The 26,461-nt window shown below is 47.0% G+C and overlaps 3 protein-coding genes across 52 annotated transcripts in view; 2 read left to right on the top strand and 1 right to left on the bottom strand.

The window, feature by feature from the left end:
• On the bottom strand, nt 1-9,230 carry LOC142882067 (N-alpha-acetyltransferase 15, NatA auxiliary subunit-like). Its single transcript, XM_076016545.1, has 20 exons — nt 8,919-9,230; nt 7,483-7,567; nt 7,201-7,305; nt 6,909-7,066; nt 5,955-6,089; nt 5,536-5,689; nt 4,979-5,098; nt 4,610-4,705; nt 4,213-4,319; nt 4,056-4,128; nt 3,554-3,723; nt 3,323-3,475; nt 2,881-3,009; nt 2,450-2,663; nt 1,862-2,055; nt 1,635-1,743; nt 1,468-1,566; nt 1,135-1,278; nt 555-652; nt 1-345 (listed from the first exon to the last, which is right to left on the bottom strand). Exons 1-20 carry the CDS (start codon nt 8,970-8,972, stop codon nt 139-141), a joined length of 2,604 nt encoding a protein of 867 aa, XP_075872660.1. The 5' UTR covers nt 8,973-9,230; the 3' UTR covers nt 1-138.
• Nucleotides 70-26,461, top strand: part of mgarpa (mitochondria localized glutamic acid rich protein a) — a 27,908-nt gene continuing 1,516 nt past the window's right edge. The window contains exons 1-12 of one of the 50 annotated variants that reach the window (XM_076016580.1): nt 70-81; nt 12,749-12,900; nt 15,918-16,018; nt 16,951-17,056; nt 17,721-17,738; nt 20,947-21,258; nt 23,917-24,035; nt 24,069-24,107; nt 24,147-24,185; nt 24,225-24,263; nt 24,303-25,061; nt 26,394-26,440. In XM_076016580.1, coding sequence (XP_075872695.1) covers nt 12,825-12,900; nt 15,918-16,018; nt 16,951-17,056; nt 17,721-17,738; nt 20,947-21,258; nt 23,917-24,035; nt 24,069-24,107; nt 24,147-24,185; nt 24,225-24,263; nt 24,303-25,061; nt 26,394-26,429 — 1,644 coding nt within the window. In that variant the 5' untranslated portion in view covers nt 70-81; nt 12,749-12,824 and the 3' untranslated portion in view covers nt 26,430-26,440. The other 49 variants (XM_076016591.1, XM_076016594.1, XM_076016599.1 and 46 more) reach the window with 49 other exon arrangements.
• ndufc1 (NADH:ubiquinone oxidoreductase subunit C1) lies at nt 9,910-11,354 on the top strand. The gene is made up of 4 exons (XM_076016528.1): nt 9,910-10,066; nt 10,507-10,610; nt 10,990-11,058; nt 11,242-11,354. The coding sequence occupies exons 1-3, from the start codon at nt 10,021-10,023 to the stop codon at nt 11,047-11,049; spliced, it is 210 nt and encodes a 69-aa protein (XP_075872643.1). The 5' UTR covers nt 9,910-10,020; the 3' UTR covers nt 11,050-11,058; nt 11,242-11,354.

The following is a 26,461-nucleotide window of genomic DNA, read 5'->3' on the forward strand; positions in this document are numbered from 1 at the left end:
CCCGCCATTGTTTTTCAAAAGGAAAACTAAAGGTGCATCATGGTCCTGCTGGTGCGGCTCCCTCTCTGTCCCCGTCTCTCCCGAGCCAAGTTCCTTTACATCAGTGCAATGCGGGGGCCACCAGGCGGCGCCGCCGGCTCACATCTCGTTGTCGTCGTGCTCTCCGTCGGCCGAGGCGTCGCCGTTGGCGCTGATGACGGCGCTGTTGTCCTGGAGGCCGGCGGGCGCGAAGAGCAGGCAGTGCGGGAAGAGGTGGCGGCAGGCGGCGCGGTAGGCCTCCGACGCCCTCTGCTGGTCCTCGCCCAGCTGCCGCTCCCGCAGGGCCGCCAGCACCTCGCCACAGCTCTGCAACACACACACACACACACACACACCACATAGGCTTTATTCAACAAGGTCCCTGCTGACCTCGAGGTCCAGCGTAAAGGTCCAGCGTGTCATATCTGGAGATTCTGAAGAATCTTGCCAGTGAACTACGGTGGCCAATAACTCCCGACTAGAAAAACCCCATAATGGTGGATTGAGCAGTGTGTTCCAGTGGTGGTGCTACACACCTGGATGCTCCTCCCAGTCAGAGACTCATCCAAGGCTGTCGCGATCTCACAGGCCATCTGGTCAGACGACGGCTCCAGGTAGACCATCATCTTGGCAGCTGGAGGACAGACCATACGAGAAGACAAGTCAAACAACCCGGTCTGGGGACACGCTAGAGCAATTTAGGCAAACTAAGGCCCGCGTGCCACATATGGCCCCACTAAGATTCTTAATCCGGCCCGCCGAACTCGAAGAAGTTATTGTCAGTCAGTCACCAAACAGCTGCATCTCCTCCCTGTTTGCAGTGTTTCAGAGTCATTTCAATGGTGGTTCTAGATGGTTCTAAGAGCTAGACACCCTGGTGGTTCTTGATGCTTCTGGATGGTTCTGGATGGTTCAAAGAGCTAAACACCCTGGTGGTTCTAGATGGTTCTGGATGGTTCTGGATGGTTCAAAGAGCTAAACACCATGGTGGTTCTAGATGGTTCTGGGTGGTTCTAAGAGCTAAACACCCTGGTGGTTCTGGAAATACTAACACAAGACGTGACAAACTTTAGCTGGAGTGTGTGTGTGTGTGTGTGTGTGTGTGTGTGGTGGTACCAGCCAGTCGGTGAGGGATGGAGCTGGAGTGCTGGCTCAGGAAGTTCTTGTTGAAGCTCTGAGGGTTGCTCTCTCCAAACAACCTGGAGATCTCCAGCTTCAGAACCGTCCTCACCGCCGGCGCCAAGTCGGCACTCTCGTTAACTGCACGCACACACACAAAACCAAAAACACTCAACACATTTCAATCTCACCTTCCAGGATTTTTAAAAACTGCCATTTAAGAAGCACAGTTCCGAAAGAGTGATTGGACCGCGAGTTGGACCTGTGAAAGCTTCAGCTTCAGCTTTTACACGCCGGACCTTGAACACCTCCAGCAGGCTCTTTGCTCACCTCCTCTGAAGAAGCGCACCAGGCACTCATGCAGCCATGGATTGGAAGGCTCAATGGCCAGGGCCCTCTTTATGGACTGCAGCATCAACAGGTACTTCTCTGGAGGAAGAGCTGAGATTAGTGAGAAGGACAGGAGAACCAAAAGGGCACGGACACCAGAGGGGAACCTTTTCTGAAGTAGATCTCAAAGGCCAGCAGGTGGGTCTCAATCTTGTGGCGCACCAGGTTCTTCAGAGGGATCAGGAACTTGACGGCCTCCTCCAGGGGATTGTCAGGCTGGTGGGAGACGACCACGTGGGATTAGGACACACACATCTCCAAGGCACGACGTGTTGAGGAAGAGGAAGAGGAAGGAGAAGGAGAAGGAGAAGGAGGAAGAGGAAGGAGGTCCAACCTTGGCCAGTTTGTCTGGTATTAGTTCCTCTTTCGGGCCGCCGATTTCCTCGTCGTCGTCCTCCTTCTTCTTCTTCTGGTTCTTCAGCTGCTTTTCCTTCTCGGCGTTCTTCTTCTCCTCCTCCAGCTGGGCCTTCTTCTGGGCTCTGCGCTGTTTGTTGCGCAGCTTCTTCAGCTCTTTGTCCGTCAGATTTTCTACACAACAAAAACAAAGAAAACAAAAATTACTACTTTGAAAACAGGTGCGACAAAACAAACTGTGAGAACAGTTTATCTTTAGAATAATGAACATATATATGTATACATACATACATATATATATAAATGTACATATTAACATATACATACACATATACAGTATATATACACACACACACACACACACACACATATGTATATATGTATATATATATATATATATATATATATATATATATATATATATATATATATATATATATATATATATATATATATGTATACACACATATCTGAAATGTGCAATTCAAATATTGATTTCAGAAGAATCCAATGGGAATGCGAGAAGGAATGGCAGGCAGGAAGTGGCAGCTGCCAGCGGGGCTCTGACCGGCGTCTGAGTGGCTCTGCTCGCTGTCGTCGCTCAGCGGCTTGTCGTGGAGGTGCAGGTAGATGCGTATGGCCGTGCGAGCAGCCTGGTAGTAGAAGGGGTGCTGCCGCAGGACGTCCTCCAGCTTCAGCAGGTCCACGTAGGAGCGCAGCGTCATCTTCCTCATGCAGTAGGTGTGGAAGTCAAACTGGTCGTCGGTGATCTCCACAAAGTGCTGGCGGAGGTGGCGAAGAGTGAGAGGAGTGAGAGGAAGTAGCTGCACTGCTGAGAGGAGGCGACAATTGGCTTTTCAAAATAAAAGCTGCGTCAACACAGCACGTGAACGAAACCCCTCCAAGTTCACAAGACATCATTGCCGTGCTCATGTTGAGCGCAGCGCCCTCTACAGGCTGCTGAAAACCGTGTGTGTGTGGGGCTTGGTGCTTGCTCACCCTCTCGATCTCATGGCACTTCTTGAGGGCGTCTCCGAACCTGTTCATAGCCTTGTAGGCCAGGGCACACTCTGTCTGGAACCACATGCACTGCATCTCGTTCAGGTTCTCCACCGCAGACGCCCCTTCCTGGAGACACACACACACACACACACACACACACACACACACACACACACACACACACACACACACACACACACACACACACACACACACACACACACACACACACAGTCCAATCAGAGACGGGCTCCACCGTGTCTGGTGAGCCAGAGTGGCAGTCAAAGCGATGTGTCGACATTCAAGCAGTCTGGTATCTGCAGTATGTGGCAGTCTGTCTGTCTGTCTGTCTGTCTGTCTGTCTGTCTAGCGTCTATGTTTTCCATCTGGGGGTTCTTGGTGTCATCTCCCAGTGGTCCCGGAGGTCTCCCTCTCTCACCCGCGTGAACTTGGAGCACATCTCCTCGGCCTCCTGGACCAGTCCGGCTTTCAGCATGTACTTGGCACACTTGGAGTTGACGAAGCGGTCGGCCGTGTCCAGGGCCTGGGCCTCGTCCATCCATCGCACCGCCTCCTTGATGTTGCCGGCGTGCTGCCGGTCACAACGGAGACACAGAGTGAGGCGCGCGAACTCCCGCCAGCTGCTCGTACTGCAGGGCTTCCGTCCTACCTTGTAGATCTTGGCCTTGATGAGGAAGAGCTCGATCAGCGTGGGCGTGCTGTCGATGGCTGCGTTGATGTGGTCCAGAGCCAAGCTGGGTCTGTTGGTGTAGTCAAAGTGCTGCGCCAGGAAGTACTGGACCCAGAGCAGCGTGGTGGGAGGCTCCTCCTTCCCATCGTCTGCGCAGATATTCACAGCAATTCACACTAAACTGATTGGCGCTGGAATTCAACTGGAAAATGTTCTTTAAAGGTCCAGTTGATCTTTTATGATTATATTGGTAAAAGCTTCATATACTGAACATAGAAACATTAATACAAGTGTGTACTCGCAGTACAACAAAAGTACCACGGTGTTCCGACACCATTCTTATTTATTCAAGACGCTGCAATCTAAAAAGTAACCACTGATTGATATCGCTTTTTCTTATTCAGAACCTCCAAATATGACACAACTGACCTTTAAAGGTCCGCAGAAAACAGAGAACTGGGGTCGACCCAGCAGCACTCACCGTTTTCACTAAACAACTGACAGCTTTTCAGATTGGATTCGTAGCCGAGAACCACTTCTTCGATGATTCCGACCTGGGAATAGGAGAACAACACACGCACGTTAGATACCTGACTGGGTTCAGAGCAGCATGGTTAGAGCAGCACCAGGCAGCTGACCTTGTCCTGGCTGGTGTACAGAGACTTGAGTGTGGTGAAGACAGGGGGGCAGCCTTTGATGAAGTTCATCCTCAGGTAGGCGTCCAAGCAGTCCCGGAACTTCTCCCCTGTGGACAATCACAATGTGGAGACACTGTTGCTATGCTATGTCAGCTTAATGTAATTCTATGTCAGTACGTAGATGGCTGTAAATACAACTGTCCATGAGATGTAAATATCTTGTTTTTTTTCCTTTTATACCCTTGAAATATTTTATTTTAATTTTTTATTTCCTTCTTTCTTTCAATTATTGTAATTTTCCACCTTTTTTGCATTATACAATTTCTGTAATTCTATTCTATTCTATTCTGAGTGTTCTGCTCTCACAGTGTTGCAGTTCTGAGCTCACTCTCCTGACCTGTGAGGAAGTTCAGAGGCAGCCGTCGGGGCACGAGGCCTTTGGGAAACTTCAGCCAGGAGTCCTCGTAGATCTTGTGCTGCTCCTCTAAACTTCCTGAGGAGACACATTGTGACAAACAGGCACACGAGCAGCATCAGCTAGTTTGCTGGATGTCATCAGACGGTCTACAGCAGAGGTTCTGAGCTGGTGGAGTCGCAGGACACATCAAGTCACAAAGACCCAAGTTTGAGTCAAAAGACAAAGCAGAAACTAACTGCGAAGAAAATTAAATAGTCTGGACTATAATTTCTTGCTAGAGTTGTGGCAAACAACCAAAGCATTCTAGCTGTTGGCAGAGAAGAGCTGGAGTTGAGGAGAAGCTCTCACCTGGCTTCAGGGCCTTCTCCAGGCCCTGGTAGTAGGCCCAGTTCTCAGGGTTCCTCTCCTGGAGTCTCCTGTACACTTGACAAGCTTCCTCATGTCTGTCCTGCTTCAGCAGGAGGTCTCCTACACATGCACAAACACAAAAACCCACCACTGGCTCACAAAGACTTTCTCCACGTTTGCAAACTGGAAACGGTGGCCTCAGGCCAGTTCGTTGAAAAGCTCTCAGACTTTCTGTCAAACTGGGGGGGGGTCAAGACTCCAGGCGTTACTCTAACATTGCTCGTCCGGAAAAGAGAATACCTGAAAGGTCTAGAAAAGTCTGGAAAAGTCTGGGAAAATCTAGAAAAGTCTGGAAAGTCAGGAAAAACAAATCTAGAAAAGTCTGGAAAAGTCTAGAAAAGTCTGGGAAGTCTGGAAAAGTCTGGACAAATCTAGGACAGTCTGGAAAAGTCTGGACCTTCCTAGACTTTTCATCTATAGTATTTGTGTTGCTGTCAATCAACTCAAGAGGGGAACGTTGACTGCGCCGTGATGGACCCGGGGGTCAGAGGACCCACCTCTCGTCTCCTCCACCACCAGCTTGTCACAGATCTGCTTCTCGTACTTGTTGAGGTGATCCAGTGCCTCTCTGTAAAGACCGGCCTCCCTCAGAACCTGGTTCTGATAGAGCAGCAGCTCACTGTACTCATAGTCCACCTTGTCTGGAGAGGTCTGGGTGAGGAGAGGGAAACCGCAGGAGTTAAAGTGCACTCATGGCAGACAACAAAGCAGGACGGCCCAAACAGCGGGTTAATCTCTTCTGTTCTTCTGTACACAGTTCACTTTAGCCACGTTTTAAAACCTGAAGACTAGAAAATGTTCTTTTATCAGGTTGCATGCAGCCCCACAGTGCTTTGGCTGTGCAGTGTTTCATCAGGTCCTTCTACAGCCAGATGGGCTTGAACCTGATTGGAGCATTTTCAGTTTGTCAGCCCACCTGTTGGGTTTTGCGGAACTCTTCCACTATCTTGGCAGCCATCTCAAAGTCCTCCAGCAGGTGATAGGCTACAGCGTATCCGATCCACGAGGCCCGCTGGGCCGGCCGGAGCTGCAGCAGCTGGTACCGAGTCTCCTGATGAGGGTCCACACATCAACATCGGAGCCAAGAAACAGCTGCAGTAGTTTGCTCTCGCATTTTCTTACTCTACAAATGCTTTGTGTCATTTCTTTGTTTCTTCATAACTCATATATTTCTTTTACTTTTTGTCGCTACATTGTTGCTGTAATAATTTCCCCAATGTGGGAATAATGAAGGCATTCTGATATAATCTCTCCCGAGCTTGTCACTGAGCTATGGTAGCCTGCAGTGCAAAAAAACCTGGACAACCTCGTCTTTATAAACTTCATAAACCAGAAGAAGAGGAAGAAGAAGAAGAAGAAGAAGAAGAAGAAGAAGAAGAAGAAGAAGAAGAAGGTGGCTGAGGTATCCAGGTTGGGGTGTGCAGGTCACCGCAGTTCATTGGCAAGCTCAGGAGGGGGAGAGGGAGTGACAGATGGTGCAATCTAAAATGTGACCTCCTGATGTTGCTTCCACACTTCACCATTCAGCGAGACTCCTTTGCCGCACTTTTGCGACCCAAAACTGCAGACTTTTGTCGCAGCCACTGCTGCCAACTCACATCTTATATCTACAGAAGCGCAGTGCTGCCACCCTTGAAAAACAAACAGGGCTCAGTTTCACATTGTAGTGTGAAAATGATCACGTAAATATGTGAAACTATCAGGTTATTATGTGATCATTTACAAGTTATAACGTGAAAAATTATCACATAAAAAACGTGACACTCAGACCTGTTTTTCTTCCAAGGATGGCAGCAATGCTCTTCCGTATACATCTCTTGCACCACTCATCTAACTTCAGCCTCGTGTGTTTTCTTCAGGCGAGCCTCACCCGATATCCCTCCAGATCTCTCATCTGGACCTGCAGCAAGGAAAGGTCTCGCAGGATCTGCAGGTTGTCTTTGTCCCACTTCAAAGCGTTGCGGTAGCACTTGATGGCCTCGTCGTACTTTTTATCCGAGCGCTGCAGCAAACCGTACACATGCCAACCTGGCAGGGAGTTCAGTTCAGGAAGACGGGGCGGGGTTTCTGACGTTCGACTGGGCGGAGTTTTTCTCCCTGTCCCGTTAGAAATGAACTCATTCTGACCGAGCGTGCGAGGAAGATTCCCGCTGGAAGGATACAAACGTGGCTCTTGAGGTCGTTGCGCAGGCCTCGTCTCACCAGCTCGTAGGCCTCGTCCTTCTTGCCCAGACAGTTGAGGGTTAAACCCTTCATGGCCAGCGTCTCTGGAGAACAAGGGGACGGTGAAGAGAACAGAACCTTAAAGAACATCGTGAAGGTTTCTCGACCCAACAGTGGATATCAGATTAGAACTGTGACTACAGTTTTATGGCAGTGCAGATCTCCTACTGAAATTGAGTCTGTAACTATGGAGAAGTTCACCAGAGAGGGAAGCGTCTTACCTCCATGCTCAGCAAACTTGGGATTACTCAGGATCTGTTTGCAGAACTTCAGGCCATTTCTGTACTGCTTGTGCTCATAACACCTCTGGAGACAAAGGCAGAGAACACTCAGAAAGATCAGAGAGCTGTGCACAGTCGCTCTGGACGAATACATCTAGCAGATGTGATGCATAGAACTGTGCAAAACGTGGGAGAAAAGACAGAAGAACTTCTGATATGAACGAATGTTTTGGTGTTGTTGAACTGGAATTCAACAATATGAAACATGTTATTTGTACACGTATGTTGGAGCCACAATGTATCTTTTCTGTCCTCATTTCGGATTTACTGCTATTGTTATCGACTGTCTTAGTTATGGAACCAATAATAATTGATTGATTGTTTATTTGTGCACTAAGGGACACGCCTCCTCATCACCGTGGGCAGGTGACTGCAGCACCTGCACTGCATTAGTGTGCTTGACGGGGCCCCAGAACGCAGCCCAGACAGTTTTTAGACCGCCGTCAAGAACTTTGTTGGATTATGATGGATTTTTCACTTCTGGAATTTTTGATTTTTGATTTTTTTTTTTTTGGGGGGGGGGGCGATGTCATGGAAGCAACCCGTCGCGGTGAGACTGCTTGGATTTTTTTTCTACAGCCACGCTTGGACGCGTCAAACTGAAGAGTCCACCAAGAGTGAAGCCTGCCCGGCGTTTTATTGGGAAAATATCGCGCTTTTAACACATAAATATAGTTGTATATGCTGTCTTTACAGTTGCTGTTTATTTGTCATTTGAATCGCAGTAAAACACGTTAAGAGTACGATTAGACGAGACTTTATTGTCATTGTGACATGCACGACGAAATTAATTTTTGTCGGTGCACAAAAGAAACATTAAAACGGCAATAATAAACACAGTACAGTCATGAGTTGACAGTAACACCGCGCAGAGGAGCTACAACATAGATAGATGTACTTTATTGAACCCAAATTGGAAAACTATTCTGTGGCAGCACTAAAAACACAAAACAAAAAACAAAAAAAATACTATAGCGTAGTTACAAAAACACCCAAATCAAACAACACAATACAATACAACCGCCTTTAGTTTCCCTCACTGCTGTAGCTTAGCACTAGCGAGCTAACTCAGCTGTCCAGCCAAGTGAAGCGGCTGTCATGTGTCAACTGTCATCGATAACACTCGCATGTGTTGCAAGGCCACAGCTTTAGCTGCGACACCACATGACCACTGCTTCACTTTGCCAACAGTGTGGATTTTTAAAAAGTGGTGCTGCTCTTAAAACAAACAAAAACGAACTGAAAACTAAAGAGGGCTGTTGTTGTGAAGGCGGCTTCCTGTCACAGCGACAGCCCTCACTAGTTCTGACTGAGTGCCACAACTGGCCAACTAGCATTAGCCGCCGAGCTAACACCACCAGGAGGCTCAGCCTTACCAGGATCCTCTTGAAGAGAGCGTTCTCCTTCGGCGGCAGGGTGATGCTGGGCATGGTGCTGACTTCCTACGCCCTCCCGTCGGTTCACACATTAATACTGTCAGAGAACCCGGGCTGGTTGCAGCAGTTGATTCTTCTTCAGGTTGTTGTTGTTGTTGTTGCTGCTGCTCTCTCTCTCTCTCTCTCTCTCTCTCTCTCTCTCTCTCTCCCCCTCTCTCTCTCACTCACGTGTTGAAGTCGAGGTCCCCCTTCCCTTCTGTGCAAAATGGCCGAAATGCAATGCTTCTCCTCCGGGTCAGACTGACTTGTTGGCCTGCCTGTCATGAATATGAAACTAGCCATAAATGTAAAGGAATTCTACAAGATGTACAAAAATATATTTTTTTTTCTCCAAGGTATACAAGTGAAGGTGGATGTGCCAATTGCTGAGTGTTTGAGTCTATTTATTTTTACAGAATGTAAACTGGAAAGTGTTGTTTTATTTTCTGTCATTTGTAACTGCAATATATGTAAACATACATTATCTACAACCACTATTCTTTTTTTTTTTTTTTTTTTAACTATTTATATTTTATTTTTTAATAACCCGTTTGTTTGTATCTGAAGTAGCCAGTAGTCAAACATAAGTAAGCGTCAGGGTCATTGGTGTTTGTGTTTTTTGGTACTGTGTTTTACAGGACTCTTGACAATAATAACTTTGATTAAAAATTATTGGAAGAGGACTTAGAAAGAATCCTTCTAATCCATGTATTAAAAGGAGATTTTACCTGAATTGTAAAATATACAAACTAATTTAATTGTGAAACTGAGAAAGTAAAGACTGGTCGAAAAAAAGTGACACGATTATAAGGCGTTTTTAAAGACCAACGAGACTTTAATATTTTTTAAATTAAAAATAATTCTTTGTAATCTCTGTTTTACGCGTTCATGTTTGTATAACTGCATCCTTAAGACATTAAATAAAAATTCGCCTAGAACACGCTTCGAGCGATTTATCTTTGCTCGTGAACGCGAGTCAGACGTCCAGGACGGCCAATCGATCGCAGAGTGACCGATCTTTAACCCAAGAGTATAAGCTAGCCTAGCCGTCTTTTAAGCCAAAATGACTTTCAGTCGACTATTACACAGGGTTCTTACAAACAGCAAAGGTAAGATATTGGCATTTTAGTAATTGTCCGTTGCTTGATGTTTAAGGCCGAAGTTTCACCGTAATAGGCGTTACTTTGACGCAATGCTTGTTTTGAAACCTGACCTTAGCTTAGCATCAACGTAGCGCTACTGTCGCTGAGACTGGCGAGTTTGTCGTGTTTTTATTCGCCTTTTTTCGGGATCTGGATGTTTTGCATCTATACTCTGAATATAACAGGTCACCCACTACCAGTATGTTATAGCACACTGCGTTTTCTAAACTGTAATGTAGATGTATCTGTATAAGAGCATTAAAAATCAATGGGTTTTGTTTTATGCAAATGATCATTCTGTAGTTCACATTTTTGGGCCTATTCTCTGTCATTAAAGTCTTCTGTCTGTTACTGTTGCAACAAATATGCAAAAGAACAGTTTTATGAACTCATGTTATCTTTGCCAGTTGGATCCAGGTCAGTGTTCACCAGCTCAAAGCCGGACGTGGCTAATCCCGACTGGTTGAGAGTGGGTCTGGCCTTTGGAACATCTGCTCTCCTTTGGGGCCTGGTAAGGAACACATCAGCACAGCACAGTGATATATGGAAATATATGGAATAACAATGAGGAAATTCATGATAATGGTCGACATATCAAAACGTGTCATGTTTAGAGTTTCCCCACAGGAGGGGGCACGTTTCTTGTTTCATAAATGTTAGTAAAATTAACTTCTTCTTTTTTAAGATAAGCTTTATGAATTTAAGGCAGATTATTTAAGTCAAATCTATTGATGAAAAGACAGAGATCTTTGCAAGGTCAAGATCTAAGGTCAGACTTTTGAGTGGTAACTGACAGATTTCTGTCATGGAATAGATCACGCCCTACCCCCGACTCCAATTCTCCCTGTAGGACAGTCAAATGACCTTTGCCTCTTGTGTTTTCCATGCAGCTCTTCAAGCAGCACAGCACAGATGCACACGAGTACAGAGTGAGGAATGGCTTGGAGTGACCCGCCGTGGTGAGTAACTTTGCTGAGATGGTTCTGAAATTTAAATACAGGATGTGAAGGTGTTGGTGTACTCTATTGACACGGACTACCTTGACGTTTCCAAGGCGATTCACGAAGGAATCCAGTGGGGAAGAGTCTATAAATGGATGCACACGTAAAACATGACACGCTTGTCTTTCTTGTCTCGTGCAGGAGGTCACCAGGTCCTGCTGCGAGAAGCACCTGTTCACGCAGTGATTCCTGCCTTCGCTCTTTGTGTCCCTATGCTGAATACTTTGTGTCATTAAAGTCTATCATGTAAATACCGGAGGACTCCAGAACCTTTGAATTGCACACTTCTGCCTGAACGCCAACATGAGCACCAGAATTGGTGGCGACGGTAGCAGACATGTGATGTGATACACACACACACACACACACACACACACACTGGTGTAGCTCAAAATCAAGTCATTTTTATTCCAATAGAAATATGTAAAGTAGGAAAGTCCCACTACCAATGACTTCTACATCCAACTGCTTCATTCATGAGTCACAACTTATACTTGGAAGCGTTTTTGTTCAGTTGATGCCTGTAAGCGGATTAGAACAAGGCAGACTTTGGCAGAGCTGTCGCTCTGACAACCATGAAGCGCAGCTGCATTTTGTGTATCAGTGTTGATAAGTTTACGTTGATCAAATCATCTTCATGCTAAATAGTAAAGTAAAAGACAGAAGCTCATATCATCCAGCCACTCATGAGAACTGAATGAAAAACAGTCGCGAGGGGAAAAGTTATCGGCTATTCAAAAAAATGCATCGTCTAAATCAGGACTGGGGAAACTGTTTAGACTGGTGGGGCCAGACTGGGTTCTACAGTGTGCCAGAGGGGGGTAGTGGAGCAGCAGCAGATGGATGGAGTGTTTTGGTGAGCCACCTCATAGGAGGAAGCAATCTATCATGTAGAAAACATGTTGCTTTAATGTCGATGGAAACTGAAGCAAAGCAAAGTTGCTCTTTATTGAAATGACTCTGAAAAGACTACAAACATGGAGGAAATGCAGCTTACTATGAATATAGTTTCTTCAAGTTTGGTGAGCCAGATTAAAAATGCCTGTTCTTATGTTTACATATATATATTAATTAGAAAATGTATGAATTAAATAATGAATACTTCATATATTTCACACACTCACAATTAGCTGAATGCTGCCAATGTTGTATCTTGTTGTGATGTTTTACAGCACTGTGTTCCACCTCAAGAGTAAAAAAAAGAAAGAAAAAGAAAATCAACAATATTTATATAATACAATTAATATTGTTGTTATCATGAACATGAGTCACTTATTTCAGCAAGGAACAAACAAGAGCCTCTCTTGGGAGCCCTAAAAAAGAGCCGCCGTTAGTGAGCCGAGCCAAAAGAACCGGTTCTGTGACAAGAGCCGGAATTCCCATCAGTGAGCTGAGCCTGAGGGGGAGAGAGAGAGAGAGAGAGAGAGGGAGAGAGAGAGAGAGAGAGGGAGAGAGAGGGAGAGAGAGAGAGAGGGAGAGGGAGAGAGAGAGAGAGGGAGAGGGAGAGAGAGAGAGGGAGAGAGAGGGAGAGAGAACAACCTCTGTTGCGCAATAGAGGGCAGCTCTCATCGCTCCGCCTCCCCGCACGCCACCACCACCACCAGCAGCAGCAGCAGCAGCACCGCCCCGTCTCTCTCTCACTCACTCACTCACACTTGCTCGGCGTTGTGCTGAAGCTGCAGCAGCGGTGATTTCAGAAGCTCCGGACTGGAAGCGTGACAGCGATGTTTTCCTGCCGAGCAGCCTGGCAGAGGTGCGGCCCTCTGGCGAGGAGAGCGGCCTACAGGTCGCCCCGCGATGGTGAGTCCACAGCCTGGGGGGGGTGGTGGGGGGGAGGGAACCGCAAAGCACCGGTCTGGCCTGGACCGGACCGGCGAGGGGGGGGGCGACGCTGCTGTACGGCAATAGTACACCGTGTCCCCGAGTCTGCATACCTGCACCATCCTCGAGCCGAGGCTGGCAGCGCCACTTATTCATTTAAAATCAACTTTATATGAAATGCTTTTATTCTGAGAATCTGTCGGCGCCGGCGGCGAGTTATTTATTAATGCTGGACACACAATTTGGTGTAACCTCTGTGTGTGTGTGTGTGTGTGTGTGTGTGTGTGTGTGTGTGTGTGTGTGTGTGTGTGTGTGTGTGGCTTTCAGCAGAGCAGCTGTAATCCGCTGACTGTTGTATCAGTGCTCCACGTGACACGTGAGCCAGCCGTCCTGGTCACCTTCATCACTTCATCACTCTGATGATGATGATGATGATGATGATGATGATTATAACGATTCTGGTGATATTTTTTTGCGCGCGTGTATGTCGAGTTGTACACACACACACACACACACACACACGCTCGTACACTCAGAGGACACGTGTGTTGAGAGTGACCTTCACCATCGCACTCATTGGCTTGCTGCGTGACGCGTGGAACATGGTTGCCGCTCTTGGTCACGTGGTGCGCGCGTGCCAACGCTGTAACGCAACGTATAGATCAGATAGAGGAGGGGGAGGAGGACGGAGGGAGGGAGGGAAGGGGGGGGGGGGCAGTGAGTTCTCAAATTCAAATATGACGGAGGCAGATTGGATGGAGGACAGGAGGGAAAGTGTATGTTTTTTTTTTTATTGTTTTATGGGATGTGCAGAAGAGGAAGGAAGAGTTGAAATAACAGCACATCTGCAGAGAATTTTAACCAAAATAAAAGTCATTCCATGTACTCGGTACTGGTATCTGCGTGTACTGAAATGCAGAGTACTCTACTGGGTCGGTAAAAACATTCCTGCCACCTATCAACGAGCCTTTGTCGAGGCTGCGCTCGTCTCTCTTCCCACTGCTTCATCTGGTTCTGTCCCTTCTTTGGATTCCATGTTTTCCCGCATATCAGCAGCGCTGGCTTCGCTTTGCACTCCTGTCAGGGCGGTAAGGAGTGTTTGTCCGTGACGTGAACAGGCAGCCGGTAGGTGAGTAAATACGCCTCAGCGCAGGGAAAGGCTGCAGTGGCGCTCGCTTGTAAAAGCAGGAAAAGGCGAAGCTGGAAGTTCAGGTTGGAAGAGGTTCTCCAGGAACACGGCTGTGTTGGACTTTAAAATGGACAAGGCTCTCCTGGCCGGTCTTGGTTAGAACAGAACTGTGAGGGTGAACCCTCATCCAAACTGATGGGGAAACAAAGGCAACGTTATCCCGCTCCCTGTCTTCCCTTTACTGTCCGTTGGAACATGTTACTGCTAATGTGGCTTTGGTAGCAGCGGCAGCCTGTGTCCTCGGGCCACGCGGTCGCCGTCCACTGAGCTCGTCGTTTTTTAAAGTCGTCTTAATTTGAAACTTGCGGTTGACACCTTTTCACACCAGCTGCGCTTCCACGGCCGCGAGAACTGCACCAAAGCCAAATATATGACCATCAAACCTGGTGATGGAAGCAGCTGCACTTGGAAAAACCTCTCCAGTCCGGCTCAAAGGTTTTGAGGCTCTCATCCGGTGGTGGTCCACACGGATCCATAGTGAGGAATATCGCAACAGTGTCATGGAAACACGTTTTTGGCATTTACACGTCAGCGCACGTGACGTACGGGGGTCACGTGACCAGGTGACTGACCAATGAAGATGGTGCGTTATGATTGGACGGAGGAGGAGACGGAATATATATATATATATATATATATATTTTTTTTTTACAAGTAATCAAAGAGAAAAATATACCAACCATCCTGGACAGCAAACAACATGGAAATGCAGATTAATGGCAACATTTTTAGTACCTCCATCCTCCTCATGGTGGCGTCTTTGCTTCACACCGTTCAATGGAAGCGCCTGCAAATTGCAACTGTGCTTTGTTGAAGTTTTAGAAATATGGCTTTTATTTTGTGAAGCGGGGGTCTAAACCGGAGGTCTAAACCGGAGGTCTAAACCCGGGGGTCTAAACCCGGGGGTCTAAACCCGGGGTCTAAATAGAGGGACTCAAAATTCCCCATGGGGGGGTTTAAAATACGCAGGACGTGGCAACCCGTGCGTGACCCTGGCGACCCTTCCGCAGTCCAGTGGTCTCAGAGTATCATGGCATAGTCCTGGCCTTCTTGACCTGTGGCCCCTCCCCCCGCTCACTATTCCAGCTATTCATCCCCTCAAGTGGTGCTGTGGCTTGAGCTGCTTAGCCGGTATAAATAACAAGGTGGAAGGAGTCGAACCCAGCTCTGCTGAAGGGATTAGTAGCCGCTAATGTGAGGCTAATGTCCTGCAGACTTTAAACTCCCGACAACAAGGAGTTGATTTTGTGACCTTTCTTCAAAGAGAGCCTTGGAAAAATGAAAGTCGTATTATCTTGGCGTTCGAAAAAAAAAGTTGATTTTTGTTTTTTGTTTTTTTTAGTGTAAAGCAAACTTTACAGTGGCTTTACAGTGTTTGATTTCAAGCTGCAGTCAAACAGCCATCATGACGGCGATGACGCCGCGAGTCATCAAGCTCTCGTAAATCAGGCAGGACGGCACACGCACGCTTCGTTGGCAAAGTGAGAACTCATTTTACGAGATCACATCGCGACAAAGGTTGAACTGGTGTTGCTTCCAAAAAAAAAATAAAAAGTTTGTATTTTGAATGTGTGTGTGTTGTGTTGTGTTGGATCTTTCACAGCCCAGTTTATCTCTTGAATCATCAACGATAGAGACGAGAATGTGAATTAAAGCCGAGTTTATGTTGCGTAAGACTTTCTAATCATTCACAGACTTTGGGGAAAACAATAGAAAATACAATAAATCTGGCAGAGCGCTAGCGACGTGATGAAGACTTGAGTGATGAAGTTGACCCACACACCTGACCCTCATTCATCCTCTGCAGTTGTGCAGCGGAGGCCGATGTCGTCACTTCCTGGTGGGTCAGGGGAGAACATCGTCTACACTCTGCTGTGTGGAGGAGCCCTGGTCGCTTCTGTGTCGTATGTAAGTTTCCACCGTCAGGTTCACTTTCAATATGTGACATTGTGTGCTGTGCGATTAATCAATTTTAAATGGAAATCAGATTTTTTTTTTTTAGTGGCAGCGATTTTAAATAGAGGAAAATCGGAAATTCAATTTTCCTCTTACATGTTTCCGGGCTGGCGCCTCTTGGCTACCGTAGTCCCCCCCCACCTCTGTTTACTGGCATCTGCACTAGCTAGCCACAGCAGGTGTTCAAACCAGGAAGTGATTCTGTTTGCTGTCCTCACCGCTACCTGGGAAATTATTTTTCGGAAAGTGGCGTACAATACGCACTTGTCCCGTTTTTGTAGCATATTTAACGAGATCCCCCCCGCCCTCAAAGAAAAGAAAAAAAGAAAGGAAAAAAAAATCGAAATCGAAAATCGAGTTTTCTGAGAAAAAAAAAAAAAAGAATCGGTATTTTATTTTGGACTAAAACCGCTCAGCCCTAATTCAGGCCTCATATTACATAAGTTCTGCTGTGAATTCATAATAATGCTTTAAAAGGAAATACACATTACAAGCTAATTTCAGACTTGGATTTCTAAAGTGAATCTTTACAAAAACTTCTTCCCCTGCTGACAATGCGAGATGTCAGGGCAGCCTTTTAATTTTCAAGTCCTCAATCACATCATGATCCATTGAGTTGAACCAGCAGTGGGGGGGGGACTCAGCAGTGGAAAGAACCCTCCAGCAGACACTGGGTCCACTTGAATGCATAGCGCATATCGAAAATCGAGTTTTCATAGAAAAAAAAAATCGGGATTTTATTTTTGATCTAAATCGGCTAAACATGAACCTGCTGAAATCCTCTGGGACGGTGGTGAATGATGTTTGGAGGGTCAGTGTTTGCTTATTCATGGCTTGAGGAGCAGAAGACATGTTTTATTGATGCTTTGGTGTTGCGTCGACAGGCGGTCAGCACGGTGTACGGTGACAACAGCAGGTTCAACGAACGCATCGCTCAGCTCAAAGCCAGGCCCAGGACCGAGTGGGTGCCCAAACCGTGGCCCCCCAAGAGTAAGTGTGCGGCGCTGGCTGTGTTTGCACAGACTGGTCAACAAACCTCATCCACACACACACACACACACCATGGAGAATGATGCACTAATAAATCATTGTCATTGTGTACTCGTGCTGATGGTCTCAGTAGAGCATTATGACAACAATGGCTGTAAAAAAAAAATTCAATTGTAACTTTTTCCACTGGCAACAAGGATGTATTGGCGATCCTGAGCCTGAAGCCGAACAACAAAACAGGAAGTCAGTTTAGAAGCAACAGCAGAGTGTGAAGACTGAGACCCAGGGTCAACGCAAGGAGATTCCCTGAGGCCGCGCTCTGTTATCCCAGCCTGATATCCACAGCACAAACAGTGATAGGAGACAGAAACCTTCCACAGATGTTTGATTGTCCTCATGCACGCATTGGCCAACCACAGCAGAGACCTCTGATGAGTGTCCGAAACACCCAGACCTGGACTGGACCTTCAGACAGTGATTGAAAAGATGTCGCAGCGTTCCATACGTACATACTCGGCTTTGACTGACAACAATATTTACTGATGATGATGATGATGATGATGATGATGCAATTAACTAACAGCTAAAATCTCGTTCTCCGTCCTCAGAGTTTGATTTGCTTTATGTTTATGTGCAACTCACCCATTGATTTGTGTTTTTGCAGGCAAGGACGATGAAGAGGGTGAGTTGTGTCATGGCACACACTTTGTTTCCATTGAACACTGTGTGCTAGTGGTGAAGTGACATCACTGAAACCAAGCTCTGCTCTGGGTGTGGGTGTGGGTACTTCCTGGCATGGACTTGCGGTCACCTTGACTCCACTAACCTGACATGCGAGCGCACGATCACACTTTGTAGCTTTTGTTGAATCAGAAAATGCATCCAACCAAGTTTGGCCATCGATCACACAAATGACTCGTTTCTTATGAACGCACATCCATCCATCCGTTTATAAGTCAGTCAGTTAATGATTCTTTATCCGGGGGGGGGAAATTTCAATTGAACATTCTGTAACTACTTCACTGTGTATACAAGTTCAGTTCCAAGTTCAGTTCCCAGTTAAAAGGGAGCTGCCACCACAATCAATAACGGAGTCCCAGTGCAAGCCAGAGGCTGCTCCGTCTTCCTGCTCAGCCGTGACTTTGTAGCCTCCAGCAGGTCCTGGTAGAATCACACGCAGCTTCAAAAGTGAGCTGTTGTCAGCAGCTGGACGCAAAGCCAAACCTCCTCAGGCCCCCCCGTTGTAGGTCTGCAGGCGACACCAGCTGGACGGGGGGGGGGGTTCACCTCCGGCTTTATTAGTTGAAGCCCTGCAGTCGCCCTGTACTCTGTAGTAGAGTGTCATTTTGTTGTGCGACCACGCCCACATTATTTCCCTGGTTCAATGATCCCAGCCTCACCTCCCCCCCCCCCCACCCCCCATTTGTCCCTGTGTGTTCCTCACCTGCTCACCTCGCCGTCCTCGCTCTCAATGTGTCTTGGCGCTGACCGAAGGTTTTGTTCGGCCCACTGGAGACTTTCTCACACTTTTGTTGGGTTTGTTGGCTAAACCAACAGGCTCCCTTTAAGACAGATGCAGTTCATCTCGTTCTCAGTTAATCTCCGTCTTTACGTAGCCTGGACTCTGTGATGTAGTTTCTGGATCGACTGATGCTGTTGAGTAGATTTGACCTTTTTGTTTTTTTTTTTTTTTTTAGAATAAAATCCAAACCCTTCTCTAACTTTCTGTGTCTCTACTCTTTTCAGCGTAATGTTAAAGCTAAGGTCCTCTGTGGCCGCGTGGATATTGGAGTCTTTGGATCTGAACCAAAAGCCCTCCTTCCTCCTTTCCTCCTTTCCTCCTGTTCCTTACTGCTAAGAACGAAATCAAGTCTCAACTCCGCTTAAATCTCCGGACAATTCCGTGAAGGAATTTCTGCTCCTTTTTTTCCGTCTGGTCGACTTCTTGTCTCTAATTGTGAACGGGAAATCTGAAGAAGACCTCGGATTCCATTCAAAACCAAACAAATAAAATGTCTTTTCTCTGTGGACTTGATACTTTCCAGCACTGTTCTGTCTCCCAACGTCGACAGTGCCCGACGTTTATGAGTTGGGAACCTTTCAGTCTGCAGTTTTGTTGATGGTGGGCGTACGCAGGAATCGTGACGCACTGCGCTGTAGTACTGCGAGTGATAGTATTCCAATAGCACTGTTTGCATGGCTTTGTTGACGCAAGTAACCACATTAAATTGAGTCCTTTTGTCCGTTCAACACGTGAGGAACTTTGACTGCATTTCCAGCCTGTAGTTACTGAAAGCCCGCAGGCTGTAATTACAATATCCCAATGAATGTGACTGACTCAAGCTTGCATAGCTTATGTACAAGTCGTCGAGCGTGGTAATCAGCCAGAGTAAATGCAGGCAGTTGACAATAAAGTGCCTTCTGCCAGTGGATGTTGCAACACTAGCTGCACAAGTCCAACTGCCATTGAATGGTGTGAAGCTCGTAAGCCGTAATTCTGGTCAAATCTCGTCCCGCGATATTTGACCTTTGCTCATTTAGTTTGTTCGCTGTCAACAATGGTGGTTATATTTTTGACCAGTTTTTTTTTATTGCGATATTTAGGTTTTTGCGCAGTTCTAGGGGTCATGGAGGCACTGTAAGTTCTGCAGAATTCACTAGTTGTGAATGAAAACCCCTCGCACGCTCGATTCAGTCACCATTCAGTGGAAACACCGACACATCGCAATTATACATCGACATTTTAGAAATATTGCTTTTATTTTGAAAAAAAAACCTATCATGGAAACGCAGCGGCTCGTGAGAACATTGTTTCCCGACAAACAAGTTGAACAAACTCAAATGTATGTCTCAACTGAGAAAAAGCGTACAATTAGTCGTATCTTCCTACTACTAAGATTCCCCTCGCTGCATGATTAATCACTGATTAATCGCTGATTAATCTCGTCCAGTCCATATAAAAAAAAAAAACCCACACATTTCCCAAAGAACAACCATGTCAGAACAAGTGCTGGTCTACTTGGCCATCACTTTAAAATGAGCTTCGTGTCTCAGTCAGTCGATCCTCGAGCTTCTCTCGGTGAAGTTCTGTCAGTCGCCACTGGAGGGCGCAACATTTGACATGTCGATTCGAAAAAAAAAAACGGCAAGCGGCAGCGGCAACGAGAGATCGATAAAGACGGTCAACACCTCTCAGTGTGTCACCGTCAGACCTCCTGAAAAAGTATAGCGGGTTGTTTGGATGGTAAGAACCTTATTTTGATTCCCTCTATCCTGCATCCCTCCTCCCCCTGCCCCTGCCCCTCCCCCACCTCGTCGTCGTCGTCGTCGTCTTCCTCTTTCTTCTGATTTCGACCTTTGAGTTTGCATGCAGTTTGTGTGATGAAGGTGCAGCTTCTGTGGGTTGTTTTCGTAGATCACCACGTGTCTGGTTCAGCCTTTGACCACGTGACCGTTTACCACCCAAATTTATTCCACAAAACAAAGAGAGCCCACTTTCTGTCATGTCTAGGAAATAAAATAAATTATTATATATTTTAGATATATATATATTTTGAAATCCCCCCCACCCCCCCTTTTTTTTTTAAAGGGAAACCCAATCAAAAACGGCTACGTGACCCAAAAGTGGTTCCCGACCCACCAGTTGGGGAACGCGGCGATACAAAGCTGGAACTCACTCACTACATTTTGAATCCAAACTCAGCCTCTGTCTGTGTCAGTCTATGAAAAGGCCCAGTGGTTGCACCACAGGGTGGGAGGGGTTTTGTGTGTTTTTTTTGTGTGATTTGACAGCTGACTACTCACTGCAGTAGACGACAGAAAGGAATGACTCTGTCTGCTGAGTCAGCAACACTGCGCTAACACGCTGCCTTCGCTTCGTCGGCTCTCAGGTGAAGAAGAAGAAGAAGGAGGAGAGGCAGCGGCAGCCGAGGAGGCGGAGACCGTAGAGGAGGCGGTGGCCGCAGAGGAGGCGGAGACCGTAGAGGAGGCGGTGGCCGAGGCGGTGGCCGAGGCGGTGGCCGAGGTGGCGGAGGAGGTGGCGGAGGTGGCCGAGGAGGTGGCCGAGGCGGCGCAGGAGGTGGAGGCGGCGGCCCAAGAGGTGGCCGCCGTGGCCGAGGCCGTGGAGGAGGCGGCCCAGGCCGTCACCGCCGCCGAGGAGCCGCCGGCCGCCGCCGACGGCGCCGAGGAGCCCGAGAGCAACGGTACGACCTCTCCATCTGAAGAGGAGGCGGCTGCCAGTGAAGCCTGAGGTTCCACACATTCACTACAAGGGAAACACCCCCCCCCACACACACACACACACACACACACACACACACACACGAGCCACCAAAAACACCTGTACTATCTCTAACCTACGTCTGTTTAAGAGCTGCTGTTTTTCCTCCCTGGCTGGGGACACTGGGAACACTGGGAACACTGGGAACACTGGGGACGTTAAATGGGTGAAAGTCTTGGAGCCTGAGAGCTCAGCTGCTTCTCCTCAGTTCTCACTCTGTCGCTGGTTCTCTTCGTCTACCTGAAGCTGTATATTTTTTCCCTTATTTATTGGTACAAGTGGGAAGACTGTGGGCATGTAGAGCAGTTCTGACCCAGCACCAAAGTCTTTGGCTCAGTTCCATTTTACACCCCCCCACCCCCCGCCCAAAAGCCACTTAGCGCCACCGTGTGGTTTTCCACTTTGATGTTTGAGGAGTGAAGTGGTCTGGAAGGGTCCGGGTGGGAGGGCCAGCTGGACTAGATGCGTATTTAAAAACAGTGTTTTCACAAATCCAAACATTTTAAGCCTTCATTTTAAATCAACAATTGAATTGTTTGTTGTCCCTAATACTGAGTTTTAGTCTCCGTGATCAGAGAGAGAAAAAACACACTGTCGATATCCCAGCGACGAGCTAAGCTAATGGCTAACGTTTGCTCAACATTCCAGTTTTAATTCGATGTTAATGCGTTGAGTAAAGATAATTATTACTTGCGTACATCAAGGTTGCGTCTGAAACTGATTTTTGTATGACAGCTTTGCTAAATGCTACGTTCCTTAACTGTGGTTAACTGTGTGTAAAAACATCTTTGGAAGGCTTAAAATGTTGTATTTTACTGAATCCCAACACTTGAATACTTCGGTATAAACGATCCAATTCCAATTGGCCGAAGTGGCGAGAGAGGAACCTGAAACGCCGCTGCAAAGCTCGGACACGGTTGGCTGCTTTTGGTCACGTGGCCAAAAGCTATTTTTGAGATTGGACAAAAAGTTGTATTTTTTCTCACACACACACACACACACACACATAACATCTGTAGACATCTGTCAGCCATTTAATACACCCATGCAGTCATGCCTGTTCTGTAGCCAAGTGAGATTGTGTGCAAACCATGTAAATTCTGCATCTGCTGTAAACGCTCCTGTGAATCATTAACGCCAGTGGCCAGCACAGCCAATCAGCTAAGTGAACAAACTCAATGGGAACATCCTTTTGTTTCTGCTTCCAACTGAACACTGGGCACTGTGAACGGTAAAACACGTCATAAGATATCGTACAATAAAGTTTTTTTTTATCAAACTGTAAAGGTTTACTGCCATCTTTGACTTGTCTGAACTTCTCGCCTGCATCGGTACTAAAGACGCTGCTCCCCCCCCCCCCCCCAACCCTAACCCTAACCCACCTATTAATCTCCTGGAAAACCATGAACCTGACTGCAGTTTGAATTGGCAATTTCAATTCGACGTGAAGTCTTGTGCAAGCGTCATTGAGTAGGCAGAACAACGGTCTCGCACTCCTCTCTGTCTGCTTTGCTGCAGTTTACATTTGACGTCTGCTTGCTCGCTCGCTTGTTTCAGGGCTGAGCTCCTCATGGGGAGCTGCATGATGCATGTCAGTGTGTCCTTGTCAGTTCAAGTGCCTGAGGCCTTTTTTATTGCAATGTGTCACTGTGAGTTCTCATTGTTTGGCAATAGGAACCTTTTCAGCCCAAAATATGCAAAATGCTACTTTTAAGCTCCGTTTCAAACGGCTCAAAATAATCACCGTCAATACACATGCAGTTTTCAGACCTTTTGCTTCTGACAAGAAACAGTTGGAAATTGCATTTCCCTTGTGTTCACTGAGAAATTGTTTGGTTTTGAATTTTCTCAGAGCCCTGACTAATTCAGTTTGAGCCTCGCGAGCCACCACATCCCACCAGGGAACCGTCAGCTCACGTTTTAGCAATACGTGTTTTCCTTGAGCTTAATGCTTCGCACATCTTAGTTTTCCTACGTGTCCAGTACGTAACATACAAAGTCAGGAAGAAAATGACTGAAATCATCAAGCGTTAACAGTGTCAATCCCCGGACTTGGGGCCTCTCTGTGTGGGGTGTGTGAGTGTGAGTGTATGTGTAGTTGTGTGTCTTTCTAATATGGCCCTGTGGCGAACTGGTGACTTGGCCAGGGTGTGACCTCCAACTGACCCCTGCGACTCTGAGTGCAGGAGGAAGCACCTCTAGACTGGATGGATGTGGCACATGTATTTGTTTGACGAGTGAAGATGAAGAACGACTGACTGCCTCCCTGTGTTGGACTCGTTTTCCTGTCCTTTCCTCACTTGCTTAACCAGAGGCTCACCTCACAATACACGACTGTCCTTTCCATTAAAAAAAAAAACAACCCTGTTTTCTCTGATGGTTGTTCTGGTAAAGTCCCAGAACAGAAATGCTTTTAAAACCGTGGTGAGGAAATGTAGATACTCACTGCCTTTTCTGCTGACGCACGATGTTCACATGGGTGTACATGAATGCCCAACAAATCTGTTTGGTATCACACCAAAGTTGTTAGGCTACATGTGGAAAACATAACTTGAGCATGAGTAATATTATTGTTTTGCAGTGGTGCTGGCAGCTGCTTCTACTCTTGAAGTACCGAAGATAGCTGAAGTCACGGAAGGATTGCCACCTGTCGTTGAAGAAGAGTCTGTGGCGATAGTAGAGTCTGTCGCACCAGTAGAGGTTGTGCCAGCTGTTGAAGAAACCAGTGCAGAGGCGATACCAACTGCTGAAGAAACCAGTGCACCAGCAGAGGTTGTACCAGTTGCAGAAGAAGCTCCTGCACCAGTCGAGGTTGTACCAGTTGCGGAAGAAGCTCCTGCACCAGTAGAGGTTGTCCCAGTTGTAGAAGAAGCTCCTGCACCATTAGAGGTTGTCCCAGTTGTGGAAGAAGCTCCTGCACCAGTCGAGGTTGTACCAGTTGTGGAAGAAGCTCCTGCACCATTAGAGGTTGTCCCAGTTGTGGAAGAAGCTCCTGCACCAGTAGAGGTTGTCCCAGTTGTGGAAGAAGCTCCTGCACCAGTAGAGGTTGTCCCAGTTGTGGAAGAAGCTCCTGCACCAGCAGAGGTTGTCCCAGTTGTGGAAGAAGCTCCTGCACCAGTGGAGGTCGTACCAGTTGTAGAAGAAGTTCCTGCACCAGTGGAGGTCGTACCAGTTGTAGAAGAAGCTCCTGCACCATTAGAGGTTGTCCCAGTTGTGGAAGAAGCTCCTGCACCAGTGGAGGTCGTACCAGTTGTAGAAGAAGTTCCTGCACCAGTGGAGGTCGTACCAGTTGTAGAAGAAGCTCCTGCACCATTAGAGGTTGTCCCAGTTGCAGAAGAAGCTCCTGCACCAGTGGAGGTCGTACCAGTTGCAGAAGAAGCTCCTGTACCAGTGGAGGTCGTACCAGTTGCAGAAGAAGCTCCTGCACCAGTGGAGGTCGTACCAGTTGTAGAAGAAGCTGCTCCTGTAGAGACCGCCCCTGTTACTGACCAAGTTGCTCCCCAGGTAGAAGTTGTGTTGGTTTCTGAAGAAACTGCGGCCCCAGTAGAGACAATCCCAACTGAAGAAGCCTCGGTGGAGACGCTGGTAGAGGAGCCCAAGAAAGAGTATATTGTTGTCGTTTTGGAAGGAGCACCCAAAGTAGAGAAACGACCCATGGTGTTGGGAGTGGGGACCATGACTGGAAGACTCATCCCAGCTCCAGAAGATGATGGCCCTGCCTCTGAGGTACCTTTTTGGTTGTAATTTTACATGAATTTAGTTGCATAATTAGGTTTGGTTTTTGCAACTGCTTCCAGAAAAAATGGAACCAGCTGAGCAAACTGTTACAATGCTATTTTTTATTATGTAGCTTGTTTGTTGAGATTTTTTTTTTTATAAAGTCTATGTTATTGCTGATACACTTCCATTAATGACCAATTAACTGAGTGTTTGTATTCCATTTCACGCCTTAACTCTTAACACTGTTAATGAGTATGTGTAGAATAATAATTTACACTTACTTCTGGCCATCACATGTTGCTAGCTGCACTCAAACCGGGAACTCTGAATACGTCTTTGTCTTGCGTGCTGCTGCAGCTTCTTCCTTGCTTGCCGTGCTCCATCTGCCATCTTCAGCAGGCTCTCACTAGGATAGTTCTATGTAGTCAAGGGTTAAGTGAGCAATATTTGGGGATTTTTTTTTGTTGAAGAAACAGCAACACTTAGTGGTAAGATCTTAGATATATTTTTGCTCCTTCACTCTCCCTCCCCCTCTCCCGAGCTTGCCGGTGAACTACAGTGGCCTGCGCAGACAATCCTGGAACCCTTGTGCACCTTCCTTTTCCTCGGTTTATTTGAAGATGCGAGTGGTCTCCCTAAAAGGTGTTAGATGGCAGCTAACTGGCAGCAAGGCCCTTGAGCTGTGTTATTATTTTATATATGAGAACCTTTCTAAGGGTAGCAAAACCAAATTATGTCTGTGCTCCGCATTGGACCCATCGTCCCCTGAGCCAGGGTGGGCAGCAGCGGTGCCGCCTTGAGGAACCATTGGCTGATCCAACCCCCCCACCCCCCAATTCCAACCCTGAATACTGAGTGCCAAGCAGGGAGCCAATGGGGAACAGTCTTGGGTCTGACCCGGCCGGGGATCGAACCCACAACCTCCCAGTCTCAGGGTGGACACTCCACCGCTAGACCACTGATCTGGACTTAACGTGCAATCAGCAAATGTCTTGCAACCTGCAGTCTTCTCGCTGGCTTCAGTGCTCAACCTCATGCTGTCTTCGCCCTGATGCCTTCGCTGACTTCCTGCTCCTGCCACTTCCTTTAACATTTCTCTAAAGCTCCGCCCTTCAAAAGAGGCCTTTGATCTTGGAAAAACAATCCAAAATAATAATAATAATAATAATAATGATAATAATAATGATAATAATAATGATAAAAGTCGATTGCAGTCTAACAAAGGTCGACAAACGCGAGCATTTTCCTCCTAACTAAAAAACAAAATGAAAAGAAAAGTATCATCCTGTGGACCGACACACTTCTAACTTTTTTTTTTTTTCCAACTCCGCTGTTCAGGGTAAGCGACGCCTGCTTAGGATGCAAATGCAGTAGCTCCACAAAAGGTACAGCGTTCATTGGAATTT

This window comes from Nelusetta ayraudi, unplaced genomic scaffold, assembly GCF_046127955.1.
Source record: "Nelusetta ayraudi isolate G7.1 ecotype Tasmania unplaced genomic scaffold, CSIRO-AGI_Nayr_v1 ptg000230l, whole genome shotgun sequence".
Lineage (NCBI taxonomy): Eukaryota > Metazoa > Chordata > Actinopteri > Tetraodontiformes > Monacanthidae > Nelusetta > Nelusetta ayraudi.